At 41.1% G+C, this 20,511-nt stretch overlaps 1 protein-coding gene across 1 annotated transcript in view; it reads right to left on the minus strand.

Annotated features, from left to right (window-relative positions):
- svep1 (sushi, von Willebrand factor type A, EGF and pentraxin domain containing 1) overlaps positions 1-20,511 on the minus strand; it is a 289,678-nt gene that overhangs the window by 189,295 nt on the left and 79,872 nt on the right. Inside the window, exons 4-6 of the mRNA XM_073048583.1 lie at positions 10,112-10,270; positions 6,642-6,821; positions 3,885-4,064 (exon numbers count right to left, since the gene is read on the minus strand). Of these exons, the coding sequence (XP_072904684.1) occupies positions 3,885-4,064; positions 6,642-6,821; positions 10,112-10,270 (519 nt within the window). The remainder of the gene's footprint in view (positions 1-3,884; positions 4,065-6,641; positions 6,822-10,111; positions 10,271-20,511) is intronic.

Genomic DNA, 20,511 nt, shown 5'->3' on the forward strand with positions numbered 1-20,511 from the left:
CAGATGAGCAGGACACCTGCAGTCTGGCAGTTTGAAAAGGCACGCAAAGAGCAGAAAGTACCCATGTCAATGAGCTAGCTGTTAAGAGAGCTCAACAGAAGGAGAAGGCCACTCCAACCAGATACCCATCTTCCTCTTCCTTCAGGTTCAGCCAGTGTGCAAGAGACTATCACACCAGAGTGGGAGTCCTGACCCACTCTAGGAATTGTGTGTCTTTACATATATAACACACACACACACACACACACACACACACACACACACACACACACACACACACACACACACACACACACACACACACACACACACACACACACAATAACAAGGGTCACAACACTGACACCTGCAGCACACCAGTTTCCATGATGAGGAACAATCTTCAACCACCACTCTCCACTTCCTAACTCCAAGCTAATTGTGAATCCAACTAGCTAATTCTCCCAGATTCCATGGAACCTAATCTTTCAGACATGAGAGACCTTATCGAAAGCCTTGCTAAAGTCTAAATAGACAACATCCTCTGCCCTACCAACATTTTCCCTTCTGGTTACCTCTAAAAAAAGAAACCCTAAATTGTTCATTATGCCCAATTTACAAGCACAAAGCCTTGTTGACTCCTCCTAATCAAACACTGTCTATTCAAATGCTGGTAGATTCTGTCCCACAGAATTCCCTCCAGGAATTTTCCCACTCCTGATTTCAGCCTACACTGTAATTACTTGGTTTGTCCTAACTACCCTTTTTAAATTATGGAGCATTAGTCACCTTCCAGTCTTCAGTAACTTTACCAGTGGCTAACAATGAAGCTATTATCTTCACAAGGACCTCCACAATTTCCTCTCTCCAATAAAGTTCAAGGGGACATTTAGTCAGGCCTTGGGGATTTGTTCACCAAAATGTGCTGTAAGGTTGCAGATTCCTTCTCCTATGAATGTCCTCCAAAACATCTCCACATTTCCCTTGAGCAGCCGTATAACTGAAGAGAAATATTCATTAAAATCCACCAGTCTCCTGTGGCTTAAGACATTGGCAGCTTTGCCTATCTTTAAGGGGACCTACTTTTTCTCTAGCCACCCTTTTACTCTTAATATAGAACCACTTGGGATTTTCTTTAGCCATACCTGCCTGATCCATCTCATATTCTCTCTCTGCCTTCCTGATTTCCATTTTAAGATTATTCTTAATCTGTTGATAGTCATCAGGGAATTCACTTAATCCCAATCTCCTAAACCCTGATATATTCTTCCATTTTCTTGACTAGAATTTTAATATCTTTCATCAGCCAAGATTCCCTAAACTTGCCAGCTTTACCCTTTACCCTAACTGCTACTGGACACTTGCTATCACACTCTTAAAGCCTCCCACTTGTGATTCGTTCCTATCACTTCAAGCTAGCTCACTCATCTACTAAATCCTGTCTAATTTCCCCAAAGTAAGCCCTACTCCAGTTTAAGAACCTAGTCTGTGGACTTGTCCTTCCCTTATCATCACTATCTTAAAACTAATAGAATTGGGATCCCTATAGCCAAAGTCCCTGCCTAAATATAGGCAAAGGCTAAAAGGCAAGATTTGAGAGATAAGGACTACAAAGTGCTGGATGCGAGAGGCAGTGGAGTGGATATGGGATTGCTTCAGGTTGGTGGACTGGGCCACGTTTAAGGACTCAGCGGATCTGAATGAATACACCATGGTTGTCACGGACTTTATAAAAGTCCTGGATGAGTGTGACCCCACAAGATCATTCAGTCCTCTCCAACCAGAAGCCCTGGATGAACTATAAGGTCCACAATCTGCTGAGGGTCAGATCAGTGGCATTCAGGTTTGGCCACCAAGTAAGATACAAGAGGCTCAGGTACAATCTCCAGATACCTACCTCATGTGCCAAGTGGCAATCACGGAACAAACTTGGGTCACTGAAGGATGCTCAACAGCTTTGGAAAGGCTTGAATGCTATTACTTCCTACAAAGTGAAACCAAATGACACACGTGACAAGAAAGGTTTGATCCCAGATGAGCTCAATGCCTTCTATGAATGCTCTGTCCATCAATCTTGGATGAAATTTCTCAAACTCACACCATCAATACCCGATGACCCTGTGATTTCAGTCTGAAGCCAACGAGAGAGCATCCTTCAGGAGGATATACCCATGGACAGTATCTGGCTCAGATGGAGTACCTGTCTGAATACTAAAGACCTGCAATGATCAACTGGCTGGAGCGTTCACTGAGATCTTCAACCTCTCACTCCTGCAGTCTGAGGCTCCCACCTGCTTCAAGTAGGCTTCAATTGTATTGGTGCTTAAAACGAACGTGGTGACCTGCCTCGGTGACAGTGAACCACTAGCACTTACATCCACTGTGATGAAGTGTTTCGAGAGGTTGGTGATGAAACATGATCAATTCCTGCCGAAGAAGTGACTTGGATCCACTCCAATTTGCCTACCGGCAGAACAGTTCACAACTGATGCATCTCATTGGCGCTTCACTCAACCCTGGAATATCTGGACAGCAAAGGTGCAAACATCAGGATGCTCTTTATCAACCACAGACCCCACAATCTCCAGCAGTACAGGTGCACCACAATGCTGTGGGCTTAGACCCTGCTCTACTCTCTTTGTACTTATAACTGTGCTTAGCCACACAGTTCCAATGCCACATTTAAGTTTGCCGACAACACCACTATTGCTGACCAAATCAAAGGTGGTGACGAGAGAAGTTGAAAGTCTGGCTGAGTGGTGCCACAGCAACACCACCTCTCTCTCAATGTCAACAAGACCAAGGAGCTGATTGTTGACTTCAGAAGAAGGAAGCCAAAGCTCCACGATGAGCCAATCCTCATCAGCGGATCAGAGGTGGAGAGGGTCAGTGACTTTCAATTCCTTGGGGTTTATCATGTCAGAGGATCTGAAAAGTAAGTATAATTACAAAAAAAGCACAGCAGCATCTCTACTTCCTTGGCCATTTGTGAAGATTCAGTCTGCCATCTAAAACTTTGACAAACTGTGCGGTAGAAAGTATACTGACTGGTTGCGACATGGCCTGGTATAGAAACACCAATTCCCTTGAACAGAAAATCCTACAGAAAGCAATGGATGCAGCCCAGTCCCTCACAGGTAAAGCCCTCCCCCCTATTGAGTATATCTACATAGAGCCCAATCACAGGAAAGCAGATTCCATCATCAAACACCCCCAGCACTCAGGTCATGCCTTCTTCTCACTGCTGCCATCAGGAAGGAGGCGCAGGAGTTACAGGAGCCTCAGGACTCACACCACCAGGTTCAGGAACAGTTGTTGCCCCTCAACCATCAGGCTCTTAAACCAAAGGGGATAACTTCACTCACTCCATCACTGAATTGTTCCCAGAAACTATAGACTCACATTCAGGACTCTTCATCTCATGTTCTTGTCGTTTATTACTAAGTTATTATTATTAATATTTCTTTTCTTTTGAACTTGCACTGCATATTGTCATTTGCTCATCGGTTGTTTGTCCATCCTGTTGGGTGTGGTCTTTAATTGATTCTATCATATTTCTTGGATTTACTTTATGTGCCTGGAAGAAAACAAATCTCAGGGCTGGCTGTTCTGTTACTGTATATATGTAATCTGATAATCAATTTACTTTGAATTTTGCCTGTCAACTCATTTATTTGCCCTGCCTTATTCTCTATGAGAAGGTCCAATACTGGATCTTCTCAAGCAGGGCCCTCTTTGTATTGAGGCAAAGATGTTTCTCCTTCGAAATATCTAGGCCTCCATCTTTGGACAAAGGTATTTAATAAAATGCTGTTGTTACATCTGAATGCAGTACAGTTGATTTTCAGCAAACAAAGAGTAATTACTTCACTAACCAACAACAACACATTGTTCACTGGACTTACCAATGCATTTTGGCTCTCTCCCATCCCATATCATGTTGGCTAGACAAGTCAGTTTTGACCTGCCTTCTATTATATAGCCCTTTTTACAGGTCACATAGCAGGCGGTTTTGTAAGATAGGACATGGGTTGAGCAGTTTATAAATCCATGTTCAGGAGTGTATAACCTTGGACAGGTGCGAACTGTACAAAAAGGGAGAAAATGTCAATAAACTCAGATCTATTTGAAAACATAAACTACAGTAATGGGAACAACACACACAAAATGCTGGTGGAACACAGCAGGCCAGGCAGCATCTAGAAGGAGATGCACTGTCGAAATTTTGGACCGACACCCTGCATCAGGACTAACTGAAAGGAAAGATACTAAGAGATTTGAAAGTAGTGGGGAAGGGGGAAATGCAAAATGATAGGAGAAGACCGGAGGGGGTGGGATGAAGCTAAGAGCTGGAAAGGTGATTGGTGAAAGTGATACCGAGCTGGAGAAGGGAAAGGATCATGGGACGGGAGGCCTCGGGAGAAAGGGGGGAGGGGGGAGCACCAGAGGCAGATGGAGAGCAGGCAGAGTGTTGGGCAGAGAGAGAGAAAAAAACAAACAACTAAATATGTCAGGGATGGGGTAAGAAGGGGAGGAGGGGCATTAACGGAAGTTAGAGAAGTCAATGTTGATGCTATCAGGTTGGAGGCTACCCAGCCGGTATATAAGGTGTTGTTCCTCCAACCTGAGTGTGGCTTCATCTTGACAGTAGAGGAGGCCATGGATAGACATATCAGAATGAGAATGGGACGTGGAATTAAAATGTGTGGCCACTGGGAGATCCTGCTTTCTCTGGCGGACAGAGCGTAATGGGAATTGTTTTAAAGAGGTACAACTTCTGGTCTCTCACTCTCTCTTCCTCTCATTGGTGGGGGAGGGTTTGCAGCTGATTCTTGAGTTGGAGAACTCGAGAAAAGCGAGAGAACAGACTTTAATCAGCGAGTTGTTTTGTTTTTGTCTCCCTATAGCAGAGTGACATCTCTCTGCCCTTTTATTAGGGAGAGAGAGAGAGAGCCTGTCGAATTGCTAGGTAAACGATTAGTTTTTGTTGTAATGCAGATCATGGTCTGTCTTGGGGGCTTTGCTATTGCTTGCTTGCTGGGTGGAGGGTGCTGATGCTTTTTGCTGAAATGAGTGAGGGAGGGGGGGCGGGTTGATGCTTTGCTGCTTCTTGTAATTGGGAGGGGCTTTGTGTTTTTACTGCCACTCCTTCTTTGGGGTTCTCTTCTGTTTGTGTGGAAGTCTGTGAGGAGCAAGAATTTCAGGTATATTGCATACATTCTCTGGTATTAAATGGAACTATAGAACTACTGCGTTTTCGATATATTTGGGGTAGAAATTTGTTAAGACCAGGGCTCGGTGTTAGACTGATCGCTCTTACATTTAGCCCCTGATATTTGTTTCCATTGATTGCAATGAGACTAAAAAATAATCATGAGCTTTACATAACAGAGGGTCCATCCATTTCAATCTGCCACATCCCTCAGTCCAAGATGAACTTTTACTTTTCTTTCTTTAATGACTCAGGGACAGTTGAATCCTTTCTCAGAGCATCACTGTTGAAATATGAAGAATGCCACAGCCGATTTATACACGGCAAACTCCCATGGACAACAATACAAACATGAGAGGATAACGTGCTTCAATGAATCATATTTAGTTTGCCGTTCAAAATCCTATCATAACACCCGAGAAGTCCGAAACTTTAACTTGTAAACTGAGTTACAGCTCTCCGACAGTGCTGCACTTTCTAAGCACTGCAGTCGTGTGATCATCTTGTTATTTGTCTGTTTGCAGCCTTCTGCTTCAGAAATGATAATACTATACTCTGAGCCAGGACTGACAAAATACAATGCTTCAAAACATGTCCTCAGAAACACTGGTTATGTTTCAGCAGAGTTTCATGTCCTGGAAACATCAAATCTTACAGGGAGAAGGCAGGCAAATGGGGTTGAGTGGGATAATAAATTAGCCATGATGAAATGGTAGTGCAGACCCGATGGGCTGAATGGCCTAATTCTGCTCCTATGTCTTATGGTTTCATGCCCAATTTCAGGCAACACACTTCAGGATCAGTGGCAAGGGTTTGGTGCTGATGCAGATTGACTAGCTTGTTACTTGGGAAGAAATTGTACGGTGAGGCTAGTAGGATTACTCTCCTCAGAGACAGCTAAGGGAAAATTAAAACAAAATGTTCAGAATAGTGAAGGTGTGGGGGAGGGGGTTGTAGAGTTGATGGGAAAGAATTGTTTCCACTGGGAGGAGAATGAGTAACTATAGGACACAAGTTCAGGAAAGAACCAGGGGAAGTTTGAAGGTGAGGAATGAAATTTCAGATTGTTGAAATTTCCAATATTCTGCTTGAAGGGGAGGGGAAGCTGATTTAAAAGGGATTTTGAAAAGAGAGATGGTTTTAACTTGGAAACAGGGCTGGGGACCAGACTGATTGCTTTTTCAAAGTGACAGCACACACACAATGGGCCCAATGGTCTCCTTCTGTGTGTCACATCATCAAGGAATTGGGTTTTCAGGGTTGGAGTGCAAACTACTCCTCCACCGTAGTCCAGCATTACAGGGTTGCCATGAACAGTCTGAGGTACATTTAAGACGAGATATCCTGTAGTTTACACAATCATTCTAACCGTGCAAGTAATGTAACTGAAATGCTAAAGTGTTGTAATAAGTTGAAAGGATCCAAAACGTAATGTTATTGAAATAGTTACCTCTGCATTTGGCATCTGAACCTGACCACTGGCCATTAGATTGACACAGGCGAACATGTGTGCCCACGACTTCAAAGCCCAGCTTGCACCGAATCCCACATGCAGAATTGTAACGGTTATTGCACGTGTTCTGTATGAAGTAACCATTCCGAGGTGGCTGCAACACTGGGCACTGGACCACTGGGTATCAACACAAAAGATAAGTTAACACATCAGCTCATAAAATGCCAGTTAAACGCTGCTTCATGCAACACATTACACCTCCCATTGTCAGTGAAACCAAGGCTATGTCCACACTACGCCGGATAAATCAGTAACCAAAGCTTTTTCTCTTCGTTTTTATCCTCTGTCCACACTAAACCGGCGTTTTTGTCCCCCAAAACCGGAGCTTTTCAGAAACGCTCTCCAAAGTGTGTAATTTTGAAAACGCCGGATTGGCCGGAGCAGTGTGGATGGGGTAACCGGAGAAATCTAAAAATACTGTCAGACAGCAGCGCGCTATTTCATTGTTTTCCTGAACACAACCTAACAATTTCAGAACAGACGGCAACGAGACTGAAGCCAGTAGAGTTAGAAATGTACTCACCAAATACTTTGACCCATAACTTACTGAATAAATATGTAGACTCACTTTGCCCTGTTTTCTGTCCTTGCTCATATGAAGGTGGTTCATATGAAAGTACTTCTCTGACAATAGATGTGTAACAGCCTAACTAACATTGTATGGAAATACAAGATAATACTGATGCAGACATGTTTTACACACTTAACAAGGTGCTTTATTAATGCAACAGAGTTAATCAGTTTTTCAATGTTCGTCGTCAGCCAGTTCATGCTATTTGTGAACTCCGTCGGTTGCCTCCATACGTTTCAATATTTGTTTTTTTTTTACTTTTAAGTCCTCCTGCATGAGAGTCAAAAGCTGCCCGTCATTTAAATTTTTCTAGTCTGTATCTGAACAAACGCGCACTTTCACAGCGAGATTCGACACCAAACATGTTGCTTGCTTTCAGTGGTGTGTCCTGCTCATGCGCAGTAGGAGGAGATTCGCCGAAGTATCTGTTTCAATGTGGACAGAGATATTTTTAAAAATGCCTAGTGTGGACGCCTATCGTTTTTACGTGAAACCGGTGTTTTCAAAATTATCCGGTCTAGTGTGGATGTAGCCTAAGGTTAACGAAGTTCACTCATCCCCTGCTGGTTAGCATTTCATAATGCATTGTTAATGTGGATTGATTCTTGATGTTATGAAAACCCTAGAGAAATTAATTAAAGTAAAACTGGACAATTTCTAGCAACACACACAAAATGCTGCAGGAACTCAGCAGGCCAGGCAGCATCTATGGAAAAAAGTACCGTCAACGTTTCGGGCCAAAACCCTTCAGCAGGACTCTCTTGTTTGTGACTAGACAATTTCTGTTTGGATCCACATTCATGTTTACATCCAAATAATACACAGCTTTTTGTCTGCTTTAAGTAACTGATTGGCTAATACAATGGATTCTGGTTTATTAGGACTCATTTTGGCCCAATTAACCGAAGTTTCATGGAAATTGTTATGAAGGCATAAAAAGGATGAACTACTGTTTAACTGAGTAACATATTGTGTATTTAACAGAAAAACAGAAAAAAATAGAACACTAGCAATACTTCTACAGTACTATAAAACTGAGTATTAATTTGCGAAGTTTATTGATGGAGGAGTTAATTAAGCGTATGCTGCCATGTTCTTTTGATTGTAAATGAACAAAATCAAAGCAACCACCTAGTGCAGATAATTGAACCATTGCTTTCTTTGATCCTGATAGTGTTATGTGTTTGTAGCCAAGGGAACCATTCAGCGTTCCATAATAAAAAAAGGCCTGTTTCATCGGCATTGTAGATATCACCTGAACAAAATTTTTGAGGCACATTGGGGAATTTTGTAGAATTCCATGTTTCTGCTCTTACAGCACTAACACTACCTTTCTCATCATGAGCTTTCTTGAATTTAATGAGATGCCTACATTTCCACTGAGACAACCAACCATCTATTGCTTTAAAATCTTTGTGTTGAGCTTCCTAGCTAGATCCTCTGTCTTGTTCTTTTTAAACATGGGTCCACTGACACTCACACCTCATCCAGTTACAATGATAAACTAATGACCCAGGTTATCTTCAGCATGTAGATCCTTTTGTTTTTTGGAAGTTTCCTGTTGTCCCCTCACCCATTCTTCTCCTAGTTTATCTTGCCATTGTACCAAAAATGCAATTTGTAGTTTTCGGCACTCTGAGTTTTCTCTGCTAGCTGACGACGAGTGGTGTTGGGTGGATGGCTTTTAATTTGGCCCAGTAGGGTAACTTTTTTGGCTGGGATTACATCTTGTTGTGGCATCTTGGCATGGGTTTGAATTTTTTTTAAAGTTAAAATTTAAAATGAAAAGAAGTCAGAATTATCATTCAAAACTCACTGCTCTTTGAATCAGCATCCATCAGCTCAAACAGATCACACAACACAAGCATACTCAACTGATACGAGTTACAAAACTGTTCAGCAAATGCCTCCTGTTCCAGTTGAACAGCATGGTGCCCAAAATAGACAAAGGGAGTCCTGGCTCTTTTCTTGATTAGTTTTTGTTTTTTAAGAGTTGTCCCAAGTAAGTGGCTGCCCCGATTTACTGATGCCACAATTAACTGGAATCCACTTGATATATATGATAGAGAACAGCATCATCTATGTTTTAAAATACAATATTGTACTGTCCAGGTTGTCACCTTGGTTTAATACATCCCTGGAGATTTCACCTTGTGACCTCTTTCCTCCAACTTTATCACACGCTCACATGATCCACTGGTTTATTCTGCCGGAACACCGATTTCCCACAGATATTCGATAGCCAATTCAACCAGATTAACTTTGAAGTTGGTGCAACCATATTTTTAAATTTGTACTTCTTCAGGAGCGGAGACCATTCAGCCCATCAAGTCCCTACCAATCCAACTCACACACATATTTACCCTGCACCGTATTCTCTCGTGCCTATCAGCTGCAAACAACTCAATTCTCCCAACGCCCATCGACCTACACTTGGGAAAACTTACAGTTACCAACCCACTTCATCGGAATATGGAGCTTGAAGACGAACCCACCATGTTCACAGGGAGAACATGCAAACTCCACACAGACAGCAGTGCGGATTGAAGCCATATCACTGGAGCTATGCTTTTTGTGCCTTTGTGCCACACGTTAAAAACATTCCCATCACTCATAAATCAAACTCATCAAAGGAAATGAAATAAAAGCCCAATGTTCTAAAGTTGTGGCAGGGTTTTTCCCTCCAGGTGTATCTGACAGCAGAATTCCAGGAGTAGATTTCCAGGAGACTGCCAAGACAGCCCTGGCAACCTTGGATCCAAAATATAGAATTATCCGGATATTGTTGTGGCTGTTCTTATAATAAGTTTCGGTCCATGTCCTCCCCATGACCCACCTTGACACACCTGCCCTACAAGCCTGTATCCTTCCTCGCAGATGCAGTCCCCGATTGAGGTGCTCCCTGGTAGGGAGGTCTGGTGCTCGCCAGGACACTTGAGGCAGGTGCTAATGCCCCCAGGCTTTCCTTCCGGCTTGAAGGTCCCAGGTGGACATGCTGGAGTAAAGAAAAACAGATTGGAAATGTTAATTATTTTAATTATAAGCCACGCATTTACAAAAAAATTCCTTCCAGATTTTGTTAGTTTAGGCAGTTGGAATCTTTGCCCTGTTTTCATTGTTAACAGCTGTTTTTATTATTAAATGCAAGAAAAAGAATTAGTCTTCAATTGATGCTTCTCCTGACATTTCTCCAAGGAAAATGGATTGAAAAGGTTCAGCAAATATGCATTTATTCCACCTTTATTAAGGAATGTTTATTAGAGGAAAATTGGCCCACAACTGGCAGCAAAACTATCAGCACTCATGGTCATTAAACTGTGAAGCTGACAGCAAACTCCAAATTTCAGCCGATGCATATTTAGCACAGTAACCTCTGGCAGCGATTCAGCACTCCTTCACAGTCTGTGCTGTTTTATAGTGCAGGCAGGGGAAAACTGTGTCTGCAGAGAGGTTCAGGTATTTAGAATCTATTCCTGTCATAAATTATCCTGAAAATTTTATGTCTAGAGGTGTGAGTGAACTTTTACATTGTGTACTTAGCTGTAATTTCACCTTAACAAATTTACGCAAGAAGAACAACTTAATGTTACCATATTACAACGTTCTCATAAATGGTTCAAATTAAATGGAATTTTAAATAACAAAAATGAACATATTCTTATAAGAATATGGTTTTCTTTTCTACCTTGATTTTGAAAAAGTCTTTTCCTAAAATGTTTAAAATGTTAGGTAAAAATTGAGTCTTTTATTCCAGGTTTGCAGACCATGACAATTCTTTAATGAAAATGCAAGTTTACACCATGAATAATTTTAGACCATTTTGGAGATTTTCCTAAAAGTCATTTCAGAATCAGAATCAGGTTTAACATCACTGGCATATATTGTGAAATTTATTGACTTTGGAGCCGCAGTACAATGCAATACATAATAATAGAGACAAATGTGAACTCTAGTAAAATTATACAGTACATGTTAAATAATTAAATAAGTAGTGCAAAAAAAGGAGTGAGGTAGTGTTCACGGGTTCAATGTCCATTCAGAACTTGGATAGTAGAGGGAAGGAAGCTGTTCCTGAATTGTTGAGTGTGTGCCTTCACACTTTGGTGCCTCTTTCATGATGAGAACAAGGCATGACCTGGGTGATGGGGGTCCTTGGTGGTGGATGCCCACTTTCTGAGGCATTGCTCCTTGAAGATGTCCTGGATAGTATGGAGGCTAGGGCTCATGATGGAGCTGACTAAGTTTGCAACTCTCTGCAGCTTACTTCAATCCTGTGCAGTAGCCAACCACCACCCTCACCCCAGACGACGATGCAGTTAGTTAGAATGCTCCCACAGAACACCTGTAGAAGTTTGCAAGCGTTTTTGGTGACAAACCAAATCTAATGAAATATAGACACTGTCATGCCTTCTTTGTAGCTGTATCTAAATGTTGGGTTCACGTTAGATCCTCAGAAATATTGACACCCAGGAACTTGAAATTGCTCACTCTTTCCACTCATGATCCCTCTATGAACACTGGTGTGTGTCTTACCCTTTCTGAAGTCTGCAATCAGTTCTTTGGTCTTACTGACTTTGAGTGCAAGGTTGTTGGTGTGACAGCACTCAACTAGCTGGTATATCTCACTCCCGTATGTCCTCTCATCAGCATCTGAAATTCTGCCAACAATGGTTGTATCATCAACAAATTTATAGATGGAATTTGAGCTGTGCTTAGCCACACAGTCATGGGTATAGAGGGAGTAGAGCAGTGGCTAACCACGTACTCCTGAGGTGCACCAGTGTCAATCATCAGTGAGGAGGCGATGTTATTTCTAATCCCCACAGATTGTGATCTTCTGGTTAGGAAGTCAAGGATCTAGCTGCAAAGGAAGGTACTGAGGCTCAGGTTCTGTAACTTTTCAATCAGAATTGTAGGAATGATTGCATTAAATGCTGAGCTGTTGTCAACAAACAGCATTCTGCCATAGATATTTGTATTGTCCAGGTGATCCAAGGCTGTGTGAAGAGGTGGGGATCACACCCGCCATAGACCTATTGTGGCAATAGGCAAATTGCAGTGGGTGCCGGTCCTTGCTGAGACAAGAGTTAATTCTAACCATATCCACTACTGAATACAGAATTCAAGCCAATGAAGAGAAAATAGTTAGTTTCAAATTTAAAACCATTGTCTTTGATACTAATTGGAAGAAAATTGAAGGGGTGACACACTGGTGCGTCAGTTGGTGCTGGTGTCTCTTCGTTCCAGCAACCCAGGTATGATTCAGGCTTTTGGAGCTCTCTTTGCAGAGATTGCACATTCTCCAGAGATAGCATGAGTTTCTCCTGGTTTGCTCCTATATCTCCAAGATGAGCTGGGGTTGGTAGTGTAATTGACTAATGTGAATTATCCCTGCTGTAGGTGACTGAGAGGAGAATTAATTATAGATAAATAAGTGAAGGAATGAATGTGATTGATGGCTTTGCTCTGGGAGCTTATATAGACTCACTGGGCAAAGTGGCCTCCTCCAAACTTATAAGGAAATAAGTGTTTAAGCATTTTATTGGGATTCCCAATGATTCAGGTTGGGAAATACTATGTGTAGCCAAGAATCCTATAATACGGCTTTCCTGTACCAGTGAACTGCTGCTTCACGTGGAAAATTACAGGCAACTGGAAACTGAATCACAGTTACTTGGACCAGAAAACTTAACTCCTAAGTATAAGTATACAAAATACCAACTTAGTACTTATTTCACCTTTGTACACAATATAAGTTGCAGTTCAATGTTCTGGCACTCACACTCCTGAGTCAGAGGGTTATGGGTTCAATTGCTTCTTCAGAAACTTGAGAGTGTAAAATATCCAGGTCGACAGTATAATGCAGTACTAATGAGGTGCTACAATGTCAGAGCCATTGACACTTGGAAGAGAAGTTAAGCTGAAAATCTCTCCAAGGTGGATTTCAAAAGAAGCAGGCCATTACTTTGAAGAGGTCCTGGTCAATATTTATTCCATGATTCTCTCTTCAGCATCATTAAAAGTTAGTTATTTGGCCATTATCAAATGCAGATTGTGGGAGCTGTGTTCGGATTGGTTGCTCTGATTGTTATGGCCAGCAAGAATAAAATAAATCACAATATACATATGCAAATCCATTCTTTACCCCAGTAAGTTGCAAACTGTGCTGTAATTTTTCCTTTTGGCTGTATTCCTTCAATTAACTTTTATTCCTAAGCATTTAGACAAAATTGCACAGGACATTTACCAATAAACACTTTCTTCAGATTCATTCTGGAAAATCACTTAGACATTGCACTTATATCTGATTTAAGAGATCTGGTCCAATTATCTCCATATCATATTATGCTGATGATTGCTTCAAATTGTTTGACTTCAATAACAAATGCTCAAAAACAACATATTTTCCCAGTGTCCCATTCAAGTGATGATCTGCTAAACCATAGTGTTCTGCACTGAAAATAGTCTCATGTTGATCAAACCTGCTGTTTACGGTAATTGGTTCCAGACCAATTTCATAAGAATGCCTGTGCCATCCTTTTAAGTTTGAACCTAATCTTGGCCTGTATAAACATGTTTGTTCTGTTGTGTTCAATGAAAGAAAGCTAAACATGGCTTGAGTATCTTGGCTGACTTTTCCTTACTCAAAAGGCTTTGTTTTCACTTCCATTCAGCTTGCTTCCCAAATGGCAAAGCAGTTCAAGAATATCCCGGAGATATTTTGCAATCACTACTGTTGTCAATTTTGAAGGACCATATTTCAGTTTTCTCCAGTTCTGCTGAAGGGTCTCGGCCTGAAATATCGACTGTACTCTTTTCCATAGATGCTGCCTGGCCTGCTGAGATCCCCCAGCATTTTGAGGGTGTTGCTCGGATTTCCAGCATCTGCAGATTTTCTCTTGTTTTGGTAATTATGGATGTTTGGCAGAGTTTTATTATTAGCTCCAAATTAGATTAGTGGGTGAGTAGGTTCCACTTTTGCCTCCGAGGGAGATGGTTGCAGATTCAAGTCTGAGTCTACTTAAGGTTTTTATATAATAAGGGTATCAAGGAATACAGGGTTAATGCTGGAAGGCGATGCTATGGTGAAAGATAAGCTATAATTTTACTTGGCTTTGGAGCACTGTCAACAGCCAAACATAAATCAATCTGCTGTTTATCAATTACAGCTCAGCATTCAACACCACCTTCCTCTTAAGACTAATCATCAAGCTTCAAAGCATGGCCCCCAGTACCTCCCTCTGGAACTGGATACTCGACTTCCTTAATAGGAGACGCCTGTCAGTGTTGGTCTGTAATAACATCTCCTCTTCACCTCCAATCAACACTAGTGTACCTCAAGGATGTGTGCTTACCTCACTGCTCTACTCCCACTACATTCATAACTGTGTGTCTAGACGCACCTATAAATTTGCAGTTGACACCACTGTTGTTGGCAGAACCTCAGATGTTGACAAAGAGGCTTAGAGGAGTGAGATAGTTCTGTGTTTTAGCACAAGGGGGTTTAGGGGCTTAGGGTTTGATGTTCTTGTTGCTGTTTGCGTGATTTGTTTGTTTTTTTGTCCGAGGGAGTTTGGGGTTTAGGGTTGTTCTCGTTGCAATCTGCACGATTTTTATTTGTGCATGGGGGGTGGGTGTTAATGTTCTTGTTGCCGTTAGTGCGATTCTTTAGTGTGTGTGGGTTGATGTTTTTCTTTGAACAGCTTCCATGGTTTTCTTTGTTTCATGACCATCTGGAAAAGATGAATCTCAGATTTATAGACTGCATGCATACTTTGATAATAAATGCATCTTGAAACTTGAACCTTGAAGATGAGCTGGTTGTGTGGTGTTATATGGACTTCAGGAAGCGGAAATCAGGAGAACACACACTAGTCCTTTTTGGGGAGTTAGTTGTGGAAAGGGTGAACAGCTTTAAGTACCTGAGCATTAAAATCTCAAAGGATCTCTCCTGGGCCCAACACATTGTTGCAATAATGATGAAGGCAAATCAGCAGCTTTACTCCATTAGGCATTTGAGGAGGTTTAGTTCATCAACAAAAACTCTTGCAAATTTCTGTAGATATATGGTGAATAACATCCTGATTGGTTGCGTGGCAGCCTGGTTTGGAGCTTCCAATGCACAGGATCACAAGTGGGAGGAGAGGGTTGTAGACTCAGCTGGTTCCATCTATGGCACAACCCTCCCCACTACTGAGGACATTTTCAAGAGGCAGTGTCTCAGAAAGCAGCGTCCATCATTAAAGACCCTCATCATCTGGGACATGCCTTCTTACTACCTTCAGGAACAGGAGTTTGAAGACTCACACTTAGCATCACAAGAACACATCTCATCCTTCATGATCAGACTTTTCAACAGTCCATAAGCCATAGATGTTATGTTGTTATTCATCTTCCATTTTTAAAACTTACAATAGCTTTTATGGCTTGTACTGTACTGCTGCAAAACAATTAATTTCATGACATATAAACCTAATTCCGATTCTGATTGTTGAAGAAGACACAAAGGGCTAGTGACTATTTTTGCCTCCAATTTTTATTATGTCCTTATAAGAGCATGTATTACTGAGAGAGTCTGCACATTCACAAGTGTTGGCTTTCAGTTGGTTCCTTGTTTGTCTCTGGCAAGAAATAAAGACTGCATGACATGCGTAGTTTCAAAACAGAAGTATCCTGTCTTCTAACTGATATTTATACTCAATAAATCAAAAAACTTGGGAATTGTCACACTAGTGCTGGTGGGAACTGGCCAATGCAAATTGACATTTCAAAAGTACTTCATTAGCTGGAAAACACTTTGGGAGAACGGGAAAATTTGTTGGATTTAGCTTCGGAGTTCAGTTAGAAATTGGACGTTCCAGGAAAACTCCATAGTGTGATTTCTCATAGATGAAACACTGCAATACTTTTGAGGTACACACTGGAATAGGCCCTCAAGCTACTAAACAGAACCCCTCTGAAAAGAAGGAAGGAAAACCTGTAGGAATGTCTATACAGCTGCAATGGAAATTTACATCAGAATGAACAAATTCACCTCAAAAATCCCACACAGAATTGATTTAGTTGGGTACTCCTACCATCAATCAACCCCTTAGTTGAGTCAGATATATTTTATGCAATTTTTAATTATGTAATCCTCTCAGCCCCCTTTGCTACACAGTCATTGATTATATCAGGAGTTAGTCCACAGGACTGAAGACTGTTAATTCACCTCCTCTTATCGTGTCCCAGCTCCAACTCACCAGTCACCGAGGAGATGTCATTTTATTGTCAATAAATGCTAAGATTAATGATATCCCCAAGTCACACAAGGTCTGTGGAATATACAGAATATAGTTAGTTATTCCAATGAATACCTTGGCAACATATAAAAACATACAAGATGTGTAGTTTAAGGAAATGTTCAGAGGAATATGGGACAGCACAAGCCCAAATGATAATAACCACTAGGTTTTCATAATTACAGGTTGTTCTCAATTACTGGTCTTCTAAAATTTCTACTCTCCATTCTTTGCAAAATTGGAGAACTAATTTTGGCTGGCTCTAATTCCTTGTACACGTATCACCGCAGCAGGAATGATTGGTGGATCGGAGAGAGACAACAGATACAAAAATTGAAGTAGGAAGCAGAGTTACATTGAGGAAGTTCCAAGCCTTGTTGTTTCCTGATGGGAGGCTCCTTCCATTTAGACAGAGACATAACGTAAAGATTTTTACTCCTCATGCATGTAAAGAATGTAAGAAATAAAGTCAATTTAATTTCTGTATTCATCTTCATTCCAATATTGGAACATAGATTCATTAAACCTACAATCTTACTGTTTGTTTTCAATTTCATTCCAAATGTTGCTGAATATCTATGCTTGGAGTGCAGGCAGTATCGTAGTGTTCAGTCTGTAGCTTGGGACACTGAATAATAGCCATTCTTCTACATCACAAAATAGATACACAGTGATCTGGACTGGAAGCCAGATTTCTGGAAATACGACCCAGAGACATAAACCTGATTTCTATTATTGTGGCAAAGGAATTTGGTCTTTTAAAAATAACTTAGTAACGGTAAAACACAGATCATAAAAATATGCTTCATTATGTCCTTCAGGGCTGTAATCTGCTGTCTTTACCTCATCTGGCCTGCATGAAATCCTTGCCCATTAATATGACCAAAGAGCTGATTGTGGACTTCAGAAAGGGTGAAACAAGGAACACATACCAATCCTCATAGAGGGATCAGAAATGGAGAGAGTGAGAAATTCCAAGTTTCTGGATGTCAATACCTCTGTGGATCTAACCTGGACCCAACATGTTGATGCGGCTACAAAGAAGGCATGACAGCGGCTATATTTCAATAGGAGCTTGAGGAGATTTGGTATGCCACCTAGAACACTTGAAAATTTCTACAGATGTATTGTGGAGAGCAACATCACTGCCTGTCTTGGTCCCATCTGGCAATTCCCCATATTGCTTTTACCTCCTTAATTGGGCCTTAATCCCCTCGTCTGATTTCCAATCATTCCCAACTCCACTAATTACAGCACACCTGGTTCCCATTAGCGAACATAGGATAAAACTTGGGCATCACAGCCATGCTTTGCCAGTTCATTGGTTGACTGTAGTGTGAGTAAACCTTGGTTCCTGATTCCTTAGGACTGTCAGTTCTAAGCTCTGCATCATTTCCTGGATACTCTATGTAAACCTTGTCCCTGTGTAAAGGCTCTCCTGGATACTGATTCCCCATACTGGATACTGATTTTGTGACAGTGCTAATGCCCCACGACTCTGCCTCTGCGCCTGTGTCCTGCACTTGGGTTCATCCAAAGCCTCCTCCTTTGGACACTGTCTGGTATCCGGGGTGGGTGGGGAGGGGGTGCCACTGCACAGGATCAAAGTAAGCTCCAGAAAGTTGTAAACTTAGTCGGCTCTATCATGGGCACTAGTCTCTGTAGTATCCAGAACATCTTCAAGGAGCGATGCCTCAAAAAGGGAGCATCCATCATTAAAGACCCCCATCACCCAGCACATGCCCTATTCTCATTGCTACCATCAGTTAGGAGGTACAGAAGCCTGAAGACACTGAGATTCAGGAACAGCATCTCCCCCCCACACCGCCATCAGATTTCTGAATTGATATTGAACCCATGAACACTACCACACTACTTTTGTATTTCTATTTTTGCACTAATTTTATTTAACTACTTAATATACATACACTTTCTGTAATTCACAGATTTTTTTCTTTTCTATTATTATGTATTGCATTGTACTGCTGCTGTGAAGTTAACAAATTTCACAACATTTGCCGACAATATTAAACCTGATTCTAATTATTAACAGCCTCCTTGAGTTAGGGTTATAAAGGTTGGGGAACAAACACCAGCATTGCCAGTGACATCCAGATCCCATGAATACCTAAAAATTGTTACAATGGAGAAGGCTGCCAGTCTGTTGGGGGAGCTCAGGCTGACACAATTCATTCAGCTTTATTTGTTTATTTTATTTAGAGATACAGTGCGGAACAGGCCTTCCGACCCAACAAGCTGCCTTCTTAACTCTAGTTTAATCACAGAATAATCTTTAATGATCAATTAACCTACTAGCCAGTATGTCTTTGGACTGCAGAAGCAAATCCCAGCATCCGGAGGAAACCCATGTACTCACACTCCAAATTTCAATGCCTGGAGCTGTAGTAATGTTGCACTAAATGCTACACTATTGACCTGCTCTTTCCACAGTTATTTTCTCCCTCAATTAATTTCTCAAATTCACAACCAATATTTTCCCACTCTAAACAGTGAATTCGTGATAACTTATTCTCAATCCATTTGCCAATTGAAACAATTTCCCATTCACTTATTTACTTTGTCTAAACTCTTGGCGATCTTTACTTCTATCAAGTCATATCCAAACTTTCCCTAATCAGAGGAGAATGCTGACTTTCCTAGTTCATCCATATAATTGAACTTCCTTACCTCCAAACCTATTCCACAATTTTTTTTCTGAACACTCCCTACAACATTCACATCAATCCTATAATGAACTGAACATAATACTCCACTCAAAGCCTTTTACAGAAGTTTGACTTAAGCTCTGAGTTCATTACTGGATGACCCTGATAATGAAACCAGAGATCCTGTTTGTTTTTTTAATCTGTCCCATCATTTTGAAGATCCCTATACATAACATTTCCGTACTCCTTTAGAAATGAATTTGTCTTTGTTGATTCTTCCAACCAAAATTCATCTTTTTGTTGAAAATCAAGTTCATGTTCATTCTTGTCACAGTCATAGATATATATACGGGGTATAACTGTTTTGAAAATTAGCTTTCTGCAGCAGTAGATCAACACATTACAAGATGAGGACAATCATAAGTTAATATAAACAAAATAACTTAAGTTGCATACATGTGCAAAATAAACAACAACAAAAAATAACAGCAATAGTCCAACAATGAGAGAAAGAAAAATAATAAGATCCAAGGCGGTGTTATGATTTTTCAGGATAGTTCATAAACCTAATGGCAGTGGAGAAGAAGATGTTATTGAACCTTGAGGTGGGTGATGGTGGCATCAAGAAGAGGGCATGAATCAAACGGTAGGGCTCTCTGATGATGGATGCCAACTTCCTGACAAATCATCTTTTGTGGATGTTCTTAATGGTGGGAAGCGTTGTACTGCAATGAAAGTGACTGACAGTCTCTTACATTCTAGTGCATTGGAGCCTCCACATCTGGCCAAATGTCCAAAGAACCATGAAATAATGGAAACATTAAAAAAGAGGGCTTACATGGCTGTGCCAATTACTGTATGAAATTCTTGTTAAAGCTTTACTAACACAGCCAAATACAAGTGAGAGGCATAGTTGGATGATCTCCATTGGGGGCAATACAATCTCACTAATCACCCAAAACAACCACTAGACATTCATTTCAAGCATTATGGAACAGAAAGAGCAACAACAGTTTCTCACCAATGCTGTCAGTGTGAATAATTACACAAACACTTCAGATAATTAAAGGTGAGCAAACATTTTGCTTTTCCTAGAGGGAAGATGGTACTTTTGAGATGGAAATTATTGCCAGCAAAAGCAAACATCGGGGTGGGGGGTGTGATATCAACGGTTCACTACACTACAGCTTCCCTAGTCGAGTCAGTCACAGAGATTACAGGTATGAACACAGGTGCACATCCACACACACAAATGGATACAAACAATTCATGCACAGCACACGTCTACT

Source organism: Hemitrygon akajei, chromosome 6 (assembly GCF_048418815.1).
Source record: "Hemitrygon akajei chromosome 6, sHemAka1.3, whole genome shotgun sequence".
Classification (NCBI taxonomy): Eukaryota; Metazoa; Chordata; class Chondrichthyes; order Myliobatiformes; family Dasyatidae; genus Hemitrygon; species Hemitrygon akajei.